Source organism: Peromyscus leucopus, chromosome 1 (genome assembly GCF_004664715.2).
Source record: "Peromyscus leucopus breed LL Stock chromosome 1, UCI_PerLeu_2.1, whole genome shotgun sequence".
Classification (NCBI taxonomy): Eukaryota; Metazoa; Chordata; class Mammalia; order Rodentia; family Cricetidae; genus Peromyscus; species Peromyscus leucopus.
Window position 1 is genome coordinate 30,669,071 of NC_051063.1, and position 16,751 is coordinate 30,685,821.

The 16,751-nt window shown below is 41.4% G+C and overlaps 1 protein-coding gene across 3 annotated transcripts in view; it reads right to left on the reverse strand.

The window, feature by feature from the left end:
- Nhlrc2 (NHL repeat containing 2) overlaps window positions 1-16,751 on the reverse strand; it is a 56,595-nt gene that overhangs the window by 17,109 nt on the left and 22,735 nt on the right. For 2 of the 3 annotated variants that reach the window (XM_028875147.2, XM_028875148.2), the window contains 2 exons: window positions 13,849-13,970; window positions 11,677-11,806 (listed from right to left, as the gene is read on the reverse strand). The exons of the other annotated variant lie outside the window; for it this stretch is intronic. In XM_028875147.2, the coding sequence (XP_028730980.1) occupies window positions 11,677-11,806; window positions 13,849-13,970 (252 nt within the window). The remainder of the gene's footprint in view (window positions 1-11,676; window positions 11,807-13,848; window positions 13,971-16,751) is intronic. 3 annotated transcript variants of the gene reach the window in all.

Consider the following 16,751-nt stretch of genomic DNA (forward strand, 5'->3'; position numbering starts at 1 on the left):
GTAATGATAAGATTGAAGCCATTAGCATTTCCACTTCCTTAAACCAAATCCACACATTCTTAATAGCAATGTCAATCTGCATCTCTGGAAACAATGTTTTTAAACACTGATTTAAAAAAAAATTATGTGACACAAAAAATAGGCTGACATCCTCCGGGAAAATTCGGGCAGTTTCTATGAAAGAAATGAGGCTTTTCAGAGCAATGGGTGGCACAAGCCTGCAGCCCCAGAGACTGGGAGGCAGAGGCAGGAAAGGCTCAATTGGGAAGCCTGGCAGACTACATAGAAAGTTCCAGGCAAGCCTGGTTTACAAAGTGGAGACCCTGTGTTAAAATAACAATAAACAGAAGTTTAATGAATGTGTCTTTTTATTACCATGATATGAGATTTGCGATACAGACACAAAGAACAGTCATTTATAAATCCATTTGTCTAGGTGGTCATAAAACGTATGGGAGTGTGCACATGTGTGCGTGGAGGCTAGAGAGTAATGTCCAGGGTCTTCTTCAATCACGCTCTACTTTACGTATTAGACAGGGTCTCACTAGACCTGGAGCTCACTGATTTGGCTAGACAGGCTGGCTTCTAGAAAGCCCTAAGCATCTTCCTGTCTCAGCCTCCCAGTGCTGGGGCTACCCGCCCATAGCCCTGTGGCCGGGCTTTTACGTGGGAGCTGAAGACTGAATTCAGATCCTCACGCTGCATGGCAAGTCCTTTGCTAACTGAGCCCCCTCAGCCCTGGTTTATCAGACCAAGAGTACAGTATTTTATAATACAGCTGTTTACCATCACTAAGTTTACTGTTCTATTTTTAGACACCGAATGATGTCACACTTATTATAAGGGACCAAAGCTCTATTTCTCAGATTAATTGTGTTACCTTATTTAATTTAACTAGAAGGTATTCTGAAATAACTGAGACATTTTAGCTAAAGTAGTCTATCTGGTAAGACATTATAAAGGTTATTTTATTTGTAATCTCTCTAACTTCAAGTATTTTGTGATGAGAAGGGTACTTTTTCCTTAATTAGTAATCCTTTTTAAGTGTCTTTCAGTTTAGTAACAACAAAGACAACCCACAACGATGTCTCTCAAGTAATTCCAGATGCCACAAAGCCAAGCGCTTCCCAAAAGCTCACTCCAGTTTTCTGAAGGCCCCTGAGCTGAGCACTGTTAGAAAGGCAGCATGCCAGGGCATCAGCTCGCAAAGGCCAGGACAAGAGGAAACGCTGTGCCCCAGCCATGATGTGCTGATGCCCTCTCTGTTCTTGACGGCTACACAGTAGAAAGTATCTCAGTTTACGTCCTTCATACACAGCCATGTCTGCAGACACAACTGTACCAGAGGGGCACTGCTGTCCGTGGATGACAGGGACTCAATCTCGGCTTTACCAATTTAATACACCAGATCAAAAGAGCTGCACAGTGAATTTTTAATACACTGCACTGCTCCTTCAGTTACTCTAGGGCTGTTCTCTGGGATTACTAAAATGACTATGTCATCTAAGCTAATAAAATATTCCACTATTTCAGATAGAATGACTTTCAGATGAAAAGGGCTTCTAGGCAACACTACTCAAATGTCAGCCATGATCATCATTTCATGAATCTGGAGCTTACCTTTATCGCGTGTTACCTCAGGCAAGCACAACTGCATCTACAAACTCAGAAGCCCTAGAGCGACGTCACTGAGGGTAAAGAGGATGACACAATGTCTCCCACGGGAGTTTGCTAATGCGCTAATAAGCACTGACCACTACTGTACCACAACAGATGATACCCAACAGTGCACTCAATTTACAATTGCTCCCTGTGTTAAAGCCGTCACAAATCTAAGACTATAAACTTCTCATATCAAACAACGAGAATGAGTTCATGCTCATGATTAGATAATAGTATTATTAACTAAGGAAATGAACAACAAAATAAAACAAAAGCTTCAGTAAGTAATATAAACAAAAGGCACAAATGAATAATACTTTCCCACTCATGACATTCCAAAGCCTGTATTTACCCAGTAATATGTTAGACCAACACACACAGAGCCGAGGATAATTATAGTCTGAAGCCCACTACTAACCCCTCCCAATTCTCTCTGAATGGAATAAAGTATGCTTGGAGGCGTGTGACAGCCTCCAAACAAGCATCCCTTCATGGCTGAGGAGCCAAATAGTTCAGGATTTGAATACTGGCTGGAATTTCTGCCAAGTTTCCTCACCTGTCCAGCGATGCTATGACTGCCCATCTCAAGATGACCAAGAGGACGAGCACAGGCCCTGGAAGTTAGGCACCATGACAGTCCCGGCAGGCGCTGGGCACTAGACAGCATCCTGGCTTTCAGCTCCTACACCAACTATGTTCCTCTTTCCTTCTAGGACTCTCACCCTCAGCCCCTCAGTGGAACTTTCTTGCTTCCCTCCCCTACGCATGAACACACACACACACACACACACACACACACACAACACACACACACACACACACACACCACCTCGGTGCCCTGTTACCTTGCCTCCCAGTTCTGTGTGGCGCTCGTCACCATCCTACACGCCCTGTTTGCCTGCTTACTGCTCTCCTCCACTCAGGACTTCTAAGAAGGCGGCAGCAGCAGCAGCAGCAGCAGCTTCATTTTATTCAGCTTCGTGGCCAACAACTAACACAGTGCCTTCCCATACTAGACGCTCAGCAAGTACCTACAGAGTAAGTAACCTTTCCCCGGACAACAGCAGAAAATATTCTCATTTTCCAGTACATCCACAAGCCTGAAGTCATCCTAATGATGGTTGAGGTTTCCTAACACTGCTACTGATTGTCTCTAATCAAAGAAGCTTGCTATAAATGCAAACCTGTGCCATTATCCTCCGAGATCACCACACTGAAGAGAGTGATATCTCTCTAAAATCAGATTGGCACACCAGACAGATTTTACCTTGTATGGCAACCAAGGTCATGCCAGAATATTCACAGAATGAATCCTTATTTTATTATAAGTTACTTCTACTTCTTTTTCTATTTTAAAGACATGTAAATGTAGTTGGATTATATATCTATGATTTCATTTTGATTTTTCTCAGATAATTTACAATGGAGCCGTGCTTAGGTCTCACAGGGCTGAGAATTCTCAAGTTACATATAAAAATACAGTCTTTCAATACTTTTTAATGTTTCTAGTCATAAAAACTCTGAGCAAACTAAGATCCACAGATAATCTATTTAATTTGATAAAGAATATTTTCCTAAGAATTGATAGCAAACATCATATTTAATGATGAAACACTATGAACACACACTCCTGCCAACAGAAATGAAATAAAAACAACAACAAAAACCCTATCATTACCTCTATATAACATCATATGAAGGCCTAGCGTGTATAACAAATCAAAAATGCAAATATTATAAATGAAACTGCAAGTATCAGCAGGTGACAGGACTGTATATAGAAACTGCCAAGGAATGATTAGAATTCTAAGTAAGGTTAGGGATGCGATCAGACAATGAACTCTCCGCAGACTGACGGAGCATGTTTGTAACGGTGCCAGAAAACACCACACAAATATACAACTCCCAAGAGATCACGTGCCCTCTTCACCAGAGTCACCACTGTGGGACACCACCCAGTCTGGCTCCCCATTGTGTTTCTTGGGTTGTAAGCCCTGCTGTCACCCTCCTTGACACCTTTTCTCAGGCCACATACAATTCACTAGCAAATTCTGTTGGCTCCTCATTTAAAATGACGAATTTGATCAGTCTAAGGCGCCATCAGGGTGACTCAAGAATTACATCTAAACTGACTTGTCACTCTGTTCACACCTAAGAATAGCCCGTCTTTTTCGCTGGGTATGTGGAGCACACTTGTGATCCCAGCACTCAGGGAGCTGAGGCAGGAAAATCACAGAATTTAGGAAACACAGCCAATTCCAGGCCAGTCTGTGCTACACATGCGAGACCCTGACTCCAAACAAACAAAAAGAAAAGAAGCGTGACACAGGAAAGATGAACTGTTAGACAGGTGAGTCAGGCAAATTTCCCTGTCAACTTCAGGAGTCTTCAGAGCCTGTCTTCACAGGAGAGCTGCTCTGCTGGTGCCCATCTGACCGAAAGATCCACATGGCCTCCCTCTGGGGTCTGGTTCTCTAAATGGTCAGTGCAGCTCGGGTGGCTTACTACACACGCATAGGAGTGCCTGCCGGGTGCGGAACTCATCTGCTCTTGGCCTGCACACTCACTTCCTTTACAAGTCTCAACAGTGAGGTTGGCGCAGGTGCCTGGCTTGGACCCTCCCCTCCTTCCTCCATTCACCTCTGACCCGTGGACACTCTAGCCACTGTATCTAGGTCCATTTTCATGCACGAGATACTCAGATGTACCTGCCATTTTCTACTCCAGGACATAGAACTAGTATTACCCCTTCTAATGTCTAAAAAGTTCTTTAAAAGGTAAAACATAATTATCAACAGAGATTATTAAAATAGTTTAAAAATAGGAATAAACTCAAAAAAAGAAATGTAAAAAAAAATCCCAAAGTCCAGCTTTGAAAACTTCTGCCTTATTTTAAGCTGCTGTGCGCAGCCTCCTCCTGCTGGCCCTATGAAATCTGTAGTGTAAACAGAGCTGTTTCCACAGTTCTGAAGACTCCTGTAAAGCTGCCTTGAGTCTCAGGGAAAAGGAGCAAAGTGTCACCCCAGGGCACAGGAAAAGACCAACGACAGCTGGGGAGGGCATTAGGGAAAGCTCTGTGCGTGGAGGGCTTCTGCACAGTAGAGCCGTAGAGGGGGAAGGGCAGAGGAGCACTCCTCTTCCCAAGACTGGAGCACCGAGAACAGCCAAGTATACAGAGAGCAGCACCATGTGGCTCCTGGGTACTGGGTGACGGAAAGAACTCTGGGGGTAAAAATGACACCATCCAGACCCCATTTACCAAACTAGAGTCATCCAGCCAGCCCAACTAAGGAACCGGAAGGCTCCTGTGCAAGCAGTAACCTTGGCAATGATAAAACCTAGCCAAGTACAGCTTCCGCCCAAACTGACTTAATTCCCCACGATGACATCAGCACTGCTTACCACAGCTGTTATAGTCCTTTTCCAGATTACTGACATGTAGTCAGTGATGAGAAGACAAACAGGACAGCAGAAGAGAGGAAGAGGGGGAGAGGAAGAGGGACTGTGGATGACCATAACACCCATTTGTGAGGCACAAAACCAATGAACTCAATTGTTAAGTGTTGTCCTGAGACTCTGACTTAGTCTGCCAAGGACTGAGAAGAGAGAGCCAGCATCCCTAAAGGATGGGAGGCTTCTGCAGAGACCAAACCCAGAACCAAGAGCATAGCAGCAATGGCTCCTCTTTAAAGTCATGACACTAAAAATGAGACTCCTTCAAACAGGGCCATCAGCTAACAGACACGGGCAAGGAAAGAATTAGTGATGCTCAGACAGATCAAGAGGAGCTACCAAAACAAGGAGAAGGGACGGGAAAGGAAAAGAAAGGGTGTGCACAGGCACTGGGACCGAAAGCTGAGGCGTCTGACCTGAGAAGCGGGAGTCCCCCAAGTCCTAATGGGACGTATTCATGAAACCCTCCCTCAGGCCTCAGCGATCTCTGCAGGAGAGAAGACGGAGGAAACACATGAAGAGCCAGACGGGAAGCGGGGCCCTCCAGAACCAATAGAACTGATGTACACAGGAAGACAGTGAGAGCACAGGACCTGGACACGTTAAGACAGATGGGGCCCAGCACTGAGACAGGGGGGTGGACGTGGAGCTCCCACTCCAACTAGGAAGCGATCTGGAACTGACGCTTGCTTGCTAAAGAAAAATTAGTTTTTTCAATGGAGTCTCACTGGGTATACAAACCATACTCCAGGATGGGCCCCACGCCTAGCACTAGAAGACCAACACAAAACAAACTCAACGTTGCTTTTGGAGACCTTTTGTGTCTCATTTTGCTTTGTTCAGGATTTTTTTCCCTTTTGGTCTTACTGGTCTTTTGCTTATAAACTACGGTTTCTGATTTTATGGGGACTTTGTGTGTGTATGTGTGTGTGCGTGCGTACGTGCCTGCGGTGTAGGTTTCTTGTGATTTGTTTGTTTACCTGTTTTTTAAAAGAGAGAGAGAAAAAGAAAGGGGATGGAGCTGGGACAATGGGGAAGACCTAGGAGGAATTGGGAGAAAGCATGATCAGAGTATATTATATACAAAAAATAAATTTCAATAAGATTATTGTATAAAAAAGAATCTTCTGTCAAATTTTAGATATAAAGACACAGTTGTTTTTCAAAATAAAAATGTATGGCCACAATGCATAAAATTTATCCCTTTAAACATGCCTGCATCACTGGATTACATTTAAAAAGAAAATATTTACTGGTATTTTATAGAACATTAGTGGATGTCATGTGAAATATTTAAGCATGTAAACGCCGAAATACAGCTTGTCTACAGACCATCAGCTGAGCAGACTCACGCTGAATCCCAGCCATTAACGGTGATGATGTCAACACAGCCCAGTTTGTATCCAGGGAAAACGCTGACAGAGTCATGGACGGTGGATGGAACTCAACCACCGTGTCCTCTCTGTAAGTGATTCTAACCAGGGACCGTCCCAAGCACTCAGCATTGGCAGGTTCTGAACCCCAGACAAAACACCTCACGGTTACTGTCCGACATCAGTGGGATCAAGAGAGAACTGACACACAGTAAAACAGCTGCCAACAGAGGAGTCCACCATCGATGTCAACACCACAGAGATGATGGTCATATGTAAAGTGGTAAGATGAATTTACTTTGTAAAATTCACTTTGTTAATTATTTTTACTTTATTGTAGCCATTGTATAATTAGGTCAAATGTGCAGGCACTATTTAAAATACACATATTTACAAATTACATATATATTTAGAAAAGTCAGGCATTTAAAATCTATTTCCTTAATGTCTCCTTGAGGTATGTTGTTTACTAGCTGAGACTCTTCGTCAAGTCTATAGTAAACAGCTATCATCTGTCTTTGTTACTGTTCAATCTTTCTTCTTACCTATTTTTTCTTTACTGTTTAACTCTGAATTAGATACACCATACAGAGAAATACATGTAATATAGAAAGTTTAAGTAACTAAATCCGATATGCACATTCGAGTGCAAACCTGAGAAAGAGCCTTATTTGAAGACTCAAAGCACCTCTCTATGATCACATGCCCCTCTTCTTCCCAGAAGTCTTTAGTGTAGAGCTGTTTTTTTCATTCCCTTCTTTTTAAATTTCAATCTGTGAGGGTGTATCTCCCACTGCTTCATGTCTTAACTTCTACACAAAACCCAATGGAGGTTCCTTTCTCAGACTCCTGATACTTGTCCATGACGCTGAGTAGCTGTGTTCCACTGATGTGCACTAGATAGAACCTACTATTTAAAGACATTACAAAGCAACCCATTTTTCATGTTTTCTTTCTGATAATTCTGTCTTCCCACTTTCATGAATTATGATAAAATATAAGAAAGTTTTATAAATTTTTTGAAACATCAGAAAAGAGCTTAAGAAGAACCATTTTCTGGAGCTGCTGATGCTTTCAAGTTTTTACTGTAACATCTGCTCGGGCAGTTCCAGGGTCTTATAGTTTAGAGATGCACACGCTACTGAAATGGGACACAAAGGTTGTTCATAGTCTGAGTAGAGTCCTTTAAAAGCAGACCTAACAAGGCAAATAGCTAAGTCAATGGTTGACATATAGAAAATATAATTTTTTCAGCCCTCATATTTATTTATTTACATGTATTTAAAAATTCTCACCATGCTTTGAGAAAATAAAAACAATTTATGAGGTGATGAAAGAAAGGCCAGTAGGAGCTGCTTAAATAAAAAGTTCTATTCTTACATCAGGAGACTGGCTAGCTGGGTATGGTGGTATACAGCTACAAACACGGCACTACAGGCTGAGGTAGCCTGGGCTACATGTAAGTACCTGGTGAAATTGTGTCTTAAAAACCACCACTGCCGGGCGGTGGTGGCGCACACCTTTAATCCCAGCACTCGGGAGGCAGAGGCAGGCGGATCTCTGTGAGTTCGAGGCCAGCCTGGGCTACCAAGTAAGTTCCAGGAAAGGCACAAAGCTACACAGAGAGACCCTGTCTCAAAACAAAACAAAACAAAACAAAAAAAACAAACAAAACAAAACAAAACAAAAAAAACCCACCACTAACAACAAAAGGAGAAACTGACTTTGAAATGCATTTATATTTCTTAAAATAAAAATACTTATAATTGTGTTATGACTCATCACTATAATTTTTTTTTTTTTTTGGTCTATTTAGGTCTGTCTAGATCAGCAATTTGGGTCATGACCCCTTTGGGGTCACATATCAGATATCCTGCATATCAGATATTTACATTAAGATTCCTAACAGTAGCCAAATTACAGTTATGAAGTAGCAACAAATTGATCTTATGGTTGGGATTCCCACAATATGAGGGGCTGTATGAAGGGTCTCATACTACAAAGGAACCACTGATCCAGCCCAACAATTATGCTCAATTCAGCCAAGAGGAAGTCTACTAACTCTCATCTACTTGTGTTTCACAGATGATCCTTGGAGTTTACAGAGAAACAATCTTAATGAGATGAAACTTAAGACAGGTAAGAAAAAGACCAATAAGGATACAAAAGAAAGGTGTGTCTCAACGTGAGGTGACGCTGTCACCTTCGCAGAGGGTAAATTTGTCTCTAACTTCCCTAGCGATCAATCCGACAACACAAACAAGAATGGCAGTCAAAACATTCTGGAGTGCAAATTCAATCTGGAAACAACACAAACAACGTGATCTTTGGAAAATAGTATAGCTATCCATTTCACAAAGATCTAGACAAAAATTCTCCAGTACACAATCAGATGTCATTTGTAAGTAAAAAACTAGAACATTAAAAAGTCCCCAATGGGGCTGTATTTTGAGCTAAGATGAAATAAATATATACATATAAATATAAATGAATACCTTATGTTTATTGTGGACATATTTTAAGTGACATCAAGCAAATATGTAATTTAGTAAGAACAATTCATCCTATGATCCAGTTATCAAAGAATTATACATTAATATAGGTTAGGACTTTAAAGTAATTCAAAACTTTAGTTATTAAATGTTTTGGGAGTAACATGCCACTCTGAAAGTCTTATGAGAATCGGGGTCACCCAGTAATTTATAGACATTTTATAAAGCCTACCCAGCAGTGACTTGATATATACACCTCGATTAGTTGGTCCATAGATAACTTATGAACTAGCATGGCCACTGAGGGAGGTCCTTCAGACAGCTTTCAAACCACACTTTCTGAGCTAGCAAATGCTTAAGTGCTTTTAGACTACTTCTCTTGTCCATTTTCTGGAGTAAAGATACGTCTTCATTACTTTTCTATTGCTGTGAAGAGACACATGACCAAGGTAATATAAAGATAGTTTATTGGGTGCTTGCGTACAGTTTCGGAAGGTCAAAGTTCATGACCATCATAGCAAGGTACACAGCAGTAGGCAGGCAGGCATGGTGCTGGATCAGTAGTAGCTAAGAGCTTATATTGGATCCATAAGCAGGAGGCAGAGAAAGCGCTAACTGGGAAGGGTGTGGGCTTTTAAAACCTCAAAACCCACCCCCCAGTGACACCTCCTCCAACAAGGCCACACCTCCTCATCCTTCCCAAACAGTTCCACCAACAAGGGATCAGGCACTCGTGTGAGCCTATGGAGCCATTCTCATTCAAACTGCCACAAGATGTTTTCAGAACTAAGTTATATGTAGAACTATGAGCTGAACTAAAGCAGGACTTGAAAACTAGGGTTAATAAAAATGCATGTCTCAAATGGCATTATCACTGGGCTTAGAACCTAACAAAATATCTGTCAATAGTTACAATTTTTCTTACAGCACAAAAATGGGCATACTCTTAATACCAAGATAAACAACCAGCAACACGACACTACAAAGTACAACTGAAAAGCTTTTAGGATAAAACTTAAAATATTGCTTGGCCATTATGTAAATCTAACTTAGTAAAGTACACTGTAATTTTAAGCAATGCAAATTCTGATAGACATGATATAAGTTGAACATTTCTGTATCTACATCCTTTCCAAAGACAGCCTCGTGGTGGCAAAGTATATACATCCCTGTTTTCTGATTTAAAACTCGCTTGTGTGCCTTGTGTTTCTGTTTTACTTTTAGATGCCCTGGAGCTAGAGTTATAGGTGGTTGTGAACCACTCAACATGAGTGCTGAAAACCAAACACAGGTCCGCCAGAAGAGCAGCAAGCACACTTAATGCATGCCAAGTCTCAATTCCCACGCTTTGTTCTAGTAACAGTAGGCAAGTAGACAGAATATGAGCACAGTCTTACAATACGTATGATAGAGCTTATCCTCTTGGGTTTTTTCCCTTCTGTCAAAAAAAAAAAAAAAAAAAAAAAAAAAAAAAAAAAAAAAAGCTATATAGACCACACAAACCAGATATAGACTCAAGACACAGCCTGAGACAAGTTCAAGTTGGCTCAGGCTAAGTTGACTCAAATAAGGGATTAGGTGTGATGACTCTACCTAACATAGCATCATTGTGATAATTACTAATTGATACAGAAGACATAAAAAGTGGCAAATACAAACACCAGTAACTAAATCATTAAATCTTATATATAAAGCATAGAGTTTTACCTTTCTTGAGAGATGGTGCTAGCATAGCAAAGCAAGAATTCTCAGCACAAAGCCATTCAAATAAGCCAGTAAGATCACACGTTTCAAATTCTAGTTCCAATTATTCCACTCTCTCTCTGTCTGCTATCAGACATGGAGATAACAACCATCTCATCACTGCTGAGGGACAATGACAGGAAGACTGGTGCTTCTTCTAGTATGTTGATATACTTTGTGGCTAATACAGACCACAAAGACAATATGTCTCATTTATGATCAGCATCTGTCTAACTCATTAGGGCAATATTTTTAATCACTCAAAAGATGCTATCCTATTTCAGTATTCAGGAATTTTTTTTTTAAATGAAAAAGATAAGTCAGCTTCCTCTTTGATATCTCAGTTTCTTTTTCAACTGAAGTAAGCAAAGACATTATTAAGTGATAATCCCTTATTTAGAGAATCTCTGTAGTTTCTGAAACTAGAATCCTATCAATTTAAGAATATTTAGAACTACATCAGTTGGAAGATGCAGATTAAATAAAATTCTTTAAATTAGAACTTAGTGTGTACTGAGCCTGACCCCAGAGTAAGCCAGCTAACCATCCATTCTTCTTTTTTGTAAAGTATAATGTAATGTTATATAAAACAGGCATTCTATTTGTGTATCTTATGGTTGCCTTGGCTTTGCATAATCAGCAAGCTCCAAGCCATAAGTACAAATATATAAAACAAGCTACATAATTAATCTAAACATTTCAAGAATATTTTTAATTAAAAAAATTAGTTTTTTTTTTTCTAAGACAGGGTTTCTCTGTGTATCCCTGGCTGTCCTAGAACTGGCTCTGTAGCCCAGGCTGGCCTTGAACTCATGAGATCCGCCTGCCTCTGCCTCCCAAGTGCTGGGGTTAAAGGTGTGTGCCACCACTGCCTAGCAGAAAAGAATTTTGTAAAGACCAGATCTTATTTTTAGTAGCAGAATTTGTTGGCATCGGCTGCTGAGCTCTCGTACCTGAGGTTCCAACCACGACGTCCCAAGGGGAGCTGATGGGCTGCTTCTCCCCTCTCTGTCCCCCCTCTGTATCTGTCCCTTGAACGCCAACGCCAGCTATGGTGCTCACCGTCTCAGCTTCTAGGTCAATCTATAAGAAATTCAGTAAGCTTTTATTCAATGCATGTTATGTACATAATTAGTCCCTCTCATTTCCTAGTAATAGAAGGGAATGCATTACCAACATACACCTCATGGATGAACCTTAAAACATCAAGCAAGACTGAAGAAGAAACCATCTATTGCTGGATTCTATTTGTGTGAAAGGTTCAGTAAGGGCCTATCAATAGACAGAAAGTTGATTGCCTCGAGCTGGGAATGGTGATTATCTTTGTGTGACAATTCTTAATTGGGAGCTGAAATATTCTAAAAGCAATTTAAAGTTATGATTGCAAAACCTGTAAAACTGATTTAAAACTTGTGAGTTCTATACTTACATGGGTGACTTTTCTGATAGTGTCACAATAAAGTCATCAAGATAATCATGTGCATAGGTCACTGATGTTTTTCAGGGTCACATGCAGATAAGCATATCAAAACCGTTATCTATGGTTTGCTTATGTCCGTGAATGGCAAGGGAAGGGCAGAAAGGGGACATAAGCTATAAATTGGCCAGCAGTGGTGTCACACGCCTTTAATCCCGGCACTCGGGAGGCAGAGGCAGGTGGTCTCTGTGAGTTCCAGGCCAGCCTGGCCTACAGGCCGTGTTCCAGGACAGCTACAGCTACATAGAGAAACTTTGTCTCAAAAACCAAACCAAACCAAAACAACGCTATAAGTTAATAAGAATGATTCTAGACAAAAGAAGGGTGAGACAATGTTGTTTGTGTGTGTGAATGTCAGAGGATAATGAGCTCAGACATCTGCAAACAAGGTCTTCAAGTAAAATACAGTAACTATTTCTGTGAAAAAAGAAAGGCAATTCCGTTTCCTGTCTTCACAGACACTGAGTCATGTCACACAGAATGGACACTGACGTTAGGAAATCCAGTATTTCTGTGATTACACTACTTCAATAAACAGGCATTTGAATGAAGCGCCTTGTCCAATACTGGAAGGTCCAGTAGTGAAGCAGGAGAATGGGGCATGAGTGATAGAGGGCAGGTATTTGTGATGCTCTGACCAGTTGTCTATTACCTCAGAGAACAATCAGACATCTATGACAGAACTGTAGAAGTAACTCCCCAAGAAAATTATTCACAAGAATGCACCTTTAAGAGCTCGGTAATTAAAACCACATTACTTTCTGTAACCTATACACAATGATATTAATGAAGTGCTGCCTAAAAAAAGTACTTCTTGATCAAATAAATATTCCCCCTAACTACCCTCAATAATATATTAGCGTATTCAACTGTCTAGGAAGTTTTCAAGACTTAAAAAAAAAAAAAAAATCCACTATAGTTCTTTAAGTAAGAATATATATTTATAAAAATATATAAAAATGCTTCATTAAATATATACATACATACACACACATATAATTTGTTAATAAACTTAACAAATATCTACTGAACATTTTAACAGGCCAAGTTCTACTCATCAGCAAAGAAAATACATTGCTTCTATCAAGCTATACATCACAGTGGACATCATTACAGTCCAGATGTGTATGTGCTATTATGTGTGTATTAGGTGCCAGCTCTGCCAACTGAATGAGGATAAATGTCAGTGTTGAATGAAAGTGAATTATCACAAGCACTGTGTTTACCTAACAAGATAGATCACAGGCACTTTGATTAGTTATTTTCCAAATTTACAATAGACTATAGATAGCCAAAACCACTATTGGTAGGAAATATTTAAAATAACTGGGTTTATCTATAATGGAAATTGACAGTCATATTATTCCTGTGACTAATACAGAATAAATAAAACCTGCAAAAATTCTCTGGAAATAGTTTTTGCAGTCCAAATTTGAATAAGAGTCTACTGATGGAGAATTTTTTGAAACCATAATATACTTTTTCCTCTCCTCTTCCTCCCATCTTCCTTCTTCCTTAATACAGGGTCTCATGGAGCCCAGCCTGGCCTCCAACTTGTAGCATAACCAAGGATGACCCTGGACTCCTGACAATCATCAGGGTTTCTTGACTAGGACTATTAAAATTGTAACTTAAAATGGAAAATTACCTTTCTTATAAGGTGGTTTTCAGTGTCGGCCACATAGATAGCATTATTCATGATAGCTACACCCTGTGGAGAATTAAAAGATGACTCTGAAAACATTCCATCTTTTCTTCCAGGATTAGGTCCTAAAAGACAAGATATTTTTTTTCACATTACTTCTAAGTAATATCCTCCAAATACATAATTTAAAAACCTGCCTTTAATGCTGGAATTTTTAAACACAGCATTTCAGTATTTCTATCTAAAAATGAAAATGTGAGGCTGGAGAGCTGGCTCAGCAGTTGAGAGTGCTAGCTGCTCTCCCAGAGGACAGGATTCAACCCCAGCACCCACACGGCAGCTCACAACTAGCTGTACCCAGTCCCGGGCATACAATGCCCTCCTCTGGCCTTAGAAGGCACTGCACACACGCAGTGCACAGACATACGTGCAGGCAAAACATCATACACTAAATTAAAATTTGAAAATGAAGATGTTCGCTATTTTCCTCTATTTCTCTATGTCTATGCTGGGTAGCATACAGCAGAAGAAAATAGTTTTAAAAGCATTTTAAATACCTGCTACCTAGACTAGAAAGTTAAAAATGACTTTAACCTTTCAGCAGCTAAAGGAGGATTAAAACATATTTATGTATATGTGTGTGTGTGTTTGCCTGCATGTATGTATAAACACCATGTGCGTGCCTGGTACCCACATGAAGGTCAGAAGAGTTCAGATCTCCTGGAACTGCAGTTACAGATGGCTGTGAATTGCCATGTGGGTGCTGGGAATGGAACCCAGGCCTTCGGCAAGAATAAGTGCTATTAACCACTGGGCCATCTCTCTAGTCCCCAAAGGGATGACTTTTTTCAAAAACAATTTGGACAATAGACTCCTTTGATAATAAATGAAAACTATATCTACACTCCTTCGCTAGAAATGTTTCCATGCTCCAAACTGCTGTGAACAGCACTCCACCGTGAGAGCCTCCCTGTCTCCCCAGGAGTCAAGAAGCCCAGGGGACACTCCTCCCTACCCCTGCTTCACGGTCCTGAAGTCATGTAACACTCTCGAGTTCTGGAACACCACAGCTCCAAGGAGGGGCAGTGTGACAGGGGAACACACAACTTCCCCAAGGCTCTAGGTCAGGACACACTGCTTTGCAGACTTCCACTGCCATACACAGCTGGCAGAGAGCTAGTATACTTGGTGGCGAGGGAACGCAACAAGTCCCATTAACTCCCGGCGCTCACTTTCTCGAGCTGGTGGTCTGGGTATGAGCTTTCTGTCTTAGTTTTACTTCTGTAAAACAGAACTAATAACACCCAGATTCATGGCACTCAGGAGAGAAAAATAAGGAAATGTAGGCAGTGTGCTCAGAATGAAGCCAGTCATGTGGCTTGCCACCATTACTATTAATACAACTGTTGTTGTTGACTTAAAGAGTTTTACAGAAAAAAACAAGACATGGGGGAAGAGCTCTCTGGTCAGTTCAGATCTGAAGTACCAAGCACTGCAACCTTCTGAAGATCCATGAGACACTGCCAGAGCAAAGTGCCCACGAAACCTGACAATACCACCACTGACAAAATGGGTTAGTCAGATGAAACCAGTAGTTCTTGATGACATGTGACCAAAGAATTCATTTTAAAAACTTAGCTGGGAGCCGGGTGGCGGTAGCGCTTGCCATTAATCCCAGCACTTAGGAGGCAGAGGCAGGCGGATCTCTGTGAGTTCAAGGCCAACCTGGTCTTCAGAGCAAGATCCAGGACAGGCACCAAAACTACACAGAGAAACCCTGTCTCGAAAAACAAAAACAAACAAACAAACAAACAACTTAGCTGGGGCTGGCCAGTTGGCTTCACAACTCAAAGAGCTTTCTCTCAAGCCAGACAACCTGAGTCTGACCCTCTGACCCATACTGTGGAAAGAGAGAACCGATACCTATGAGCTGTCCCGTGGCCTCTCTGGCGAGACACAAGCACCCTTCTACTCCAAAACACTCAATAAATATATAAATGTAAGAAATAATAGTAGGTGGGTGTGGCAGCTTATGCTGGTAAATCTTAGCAAACTGGAGGCGGGAGGACTGCTGTGAATTCCAGGTGAGTCTGGGACACAGTCTAGAGACAGAGACCGTGTCTAAAACCACCTAGTTAAAGAGCATGTCAAGACACAGCAGCAGTCTTTGAGGCACATTTGAGAATACCATTTGCTGATGTTTTCTGTTAACAAAGAACATTGTTGGGCTGGGTGTGGTGGCACATGACTTTATTCCTGGCTTAAGAGGCAGAGGCAGGTGGATCTCTGTGAGTTCCAGAGCAGACTGAGCTACATAGAGTTCCAGGCCAAGCAGGGTGCAGAGTGAGACCCTGTGTGAAGAAAGACGAGCACTTACCCACACCATTTTGAATGTTATATTGAAGTCTGGGTGGGAAGATGGCTCAGTTGGTAATGTGCCTGTGGTACAACCATGAGGATCTGAGAGTGGATTGCCAACATACACAAAAAGCTGCCCATGGCAATACATGCCCTTAATCCCAGGAGGCGGATCCATGTGAGCTGAGACCAATCTGGTCTACAAAAAGAGTTCCAGGCCACCCAGGACTTCACAGTTAGGCCCTGTCTAAAAACAACAACAGCAGCAGCAGCAGCACAGAGTGGTGGGGCTAGAAGTGAGAGCAAGCACACCTCTAGAGTTCAGGTCAGCAAGCCTGCTCAAGCCTATGCGCTGCAGGTTCCTGGGAGACCCTGCTTCAGCAGGTAAGGTGGGGAGCAATCGAGGAAGACACACAGCATGTGTCAGCAAACAGACTCACATGAGCATGTACATATACCACACACACCAAGACCCACAAAGACCAGTAAAATCAAGACATTTTTCAAGTAACAATTCTCATAACTGCCTGTTACAAGTGAAAATACCA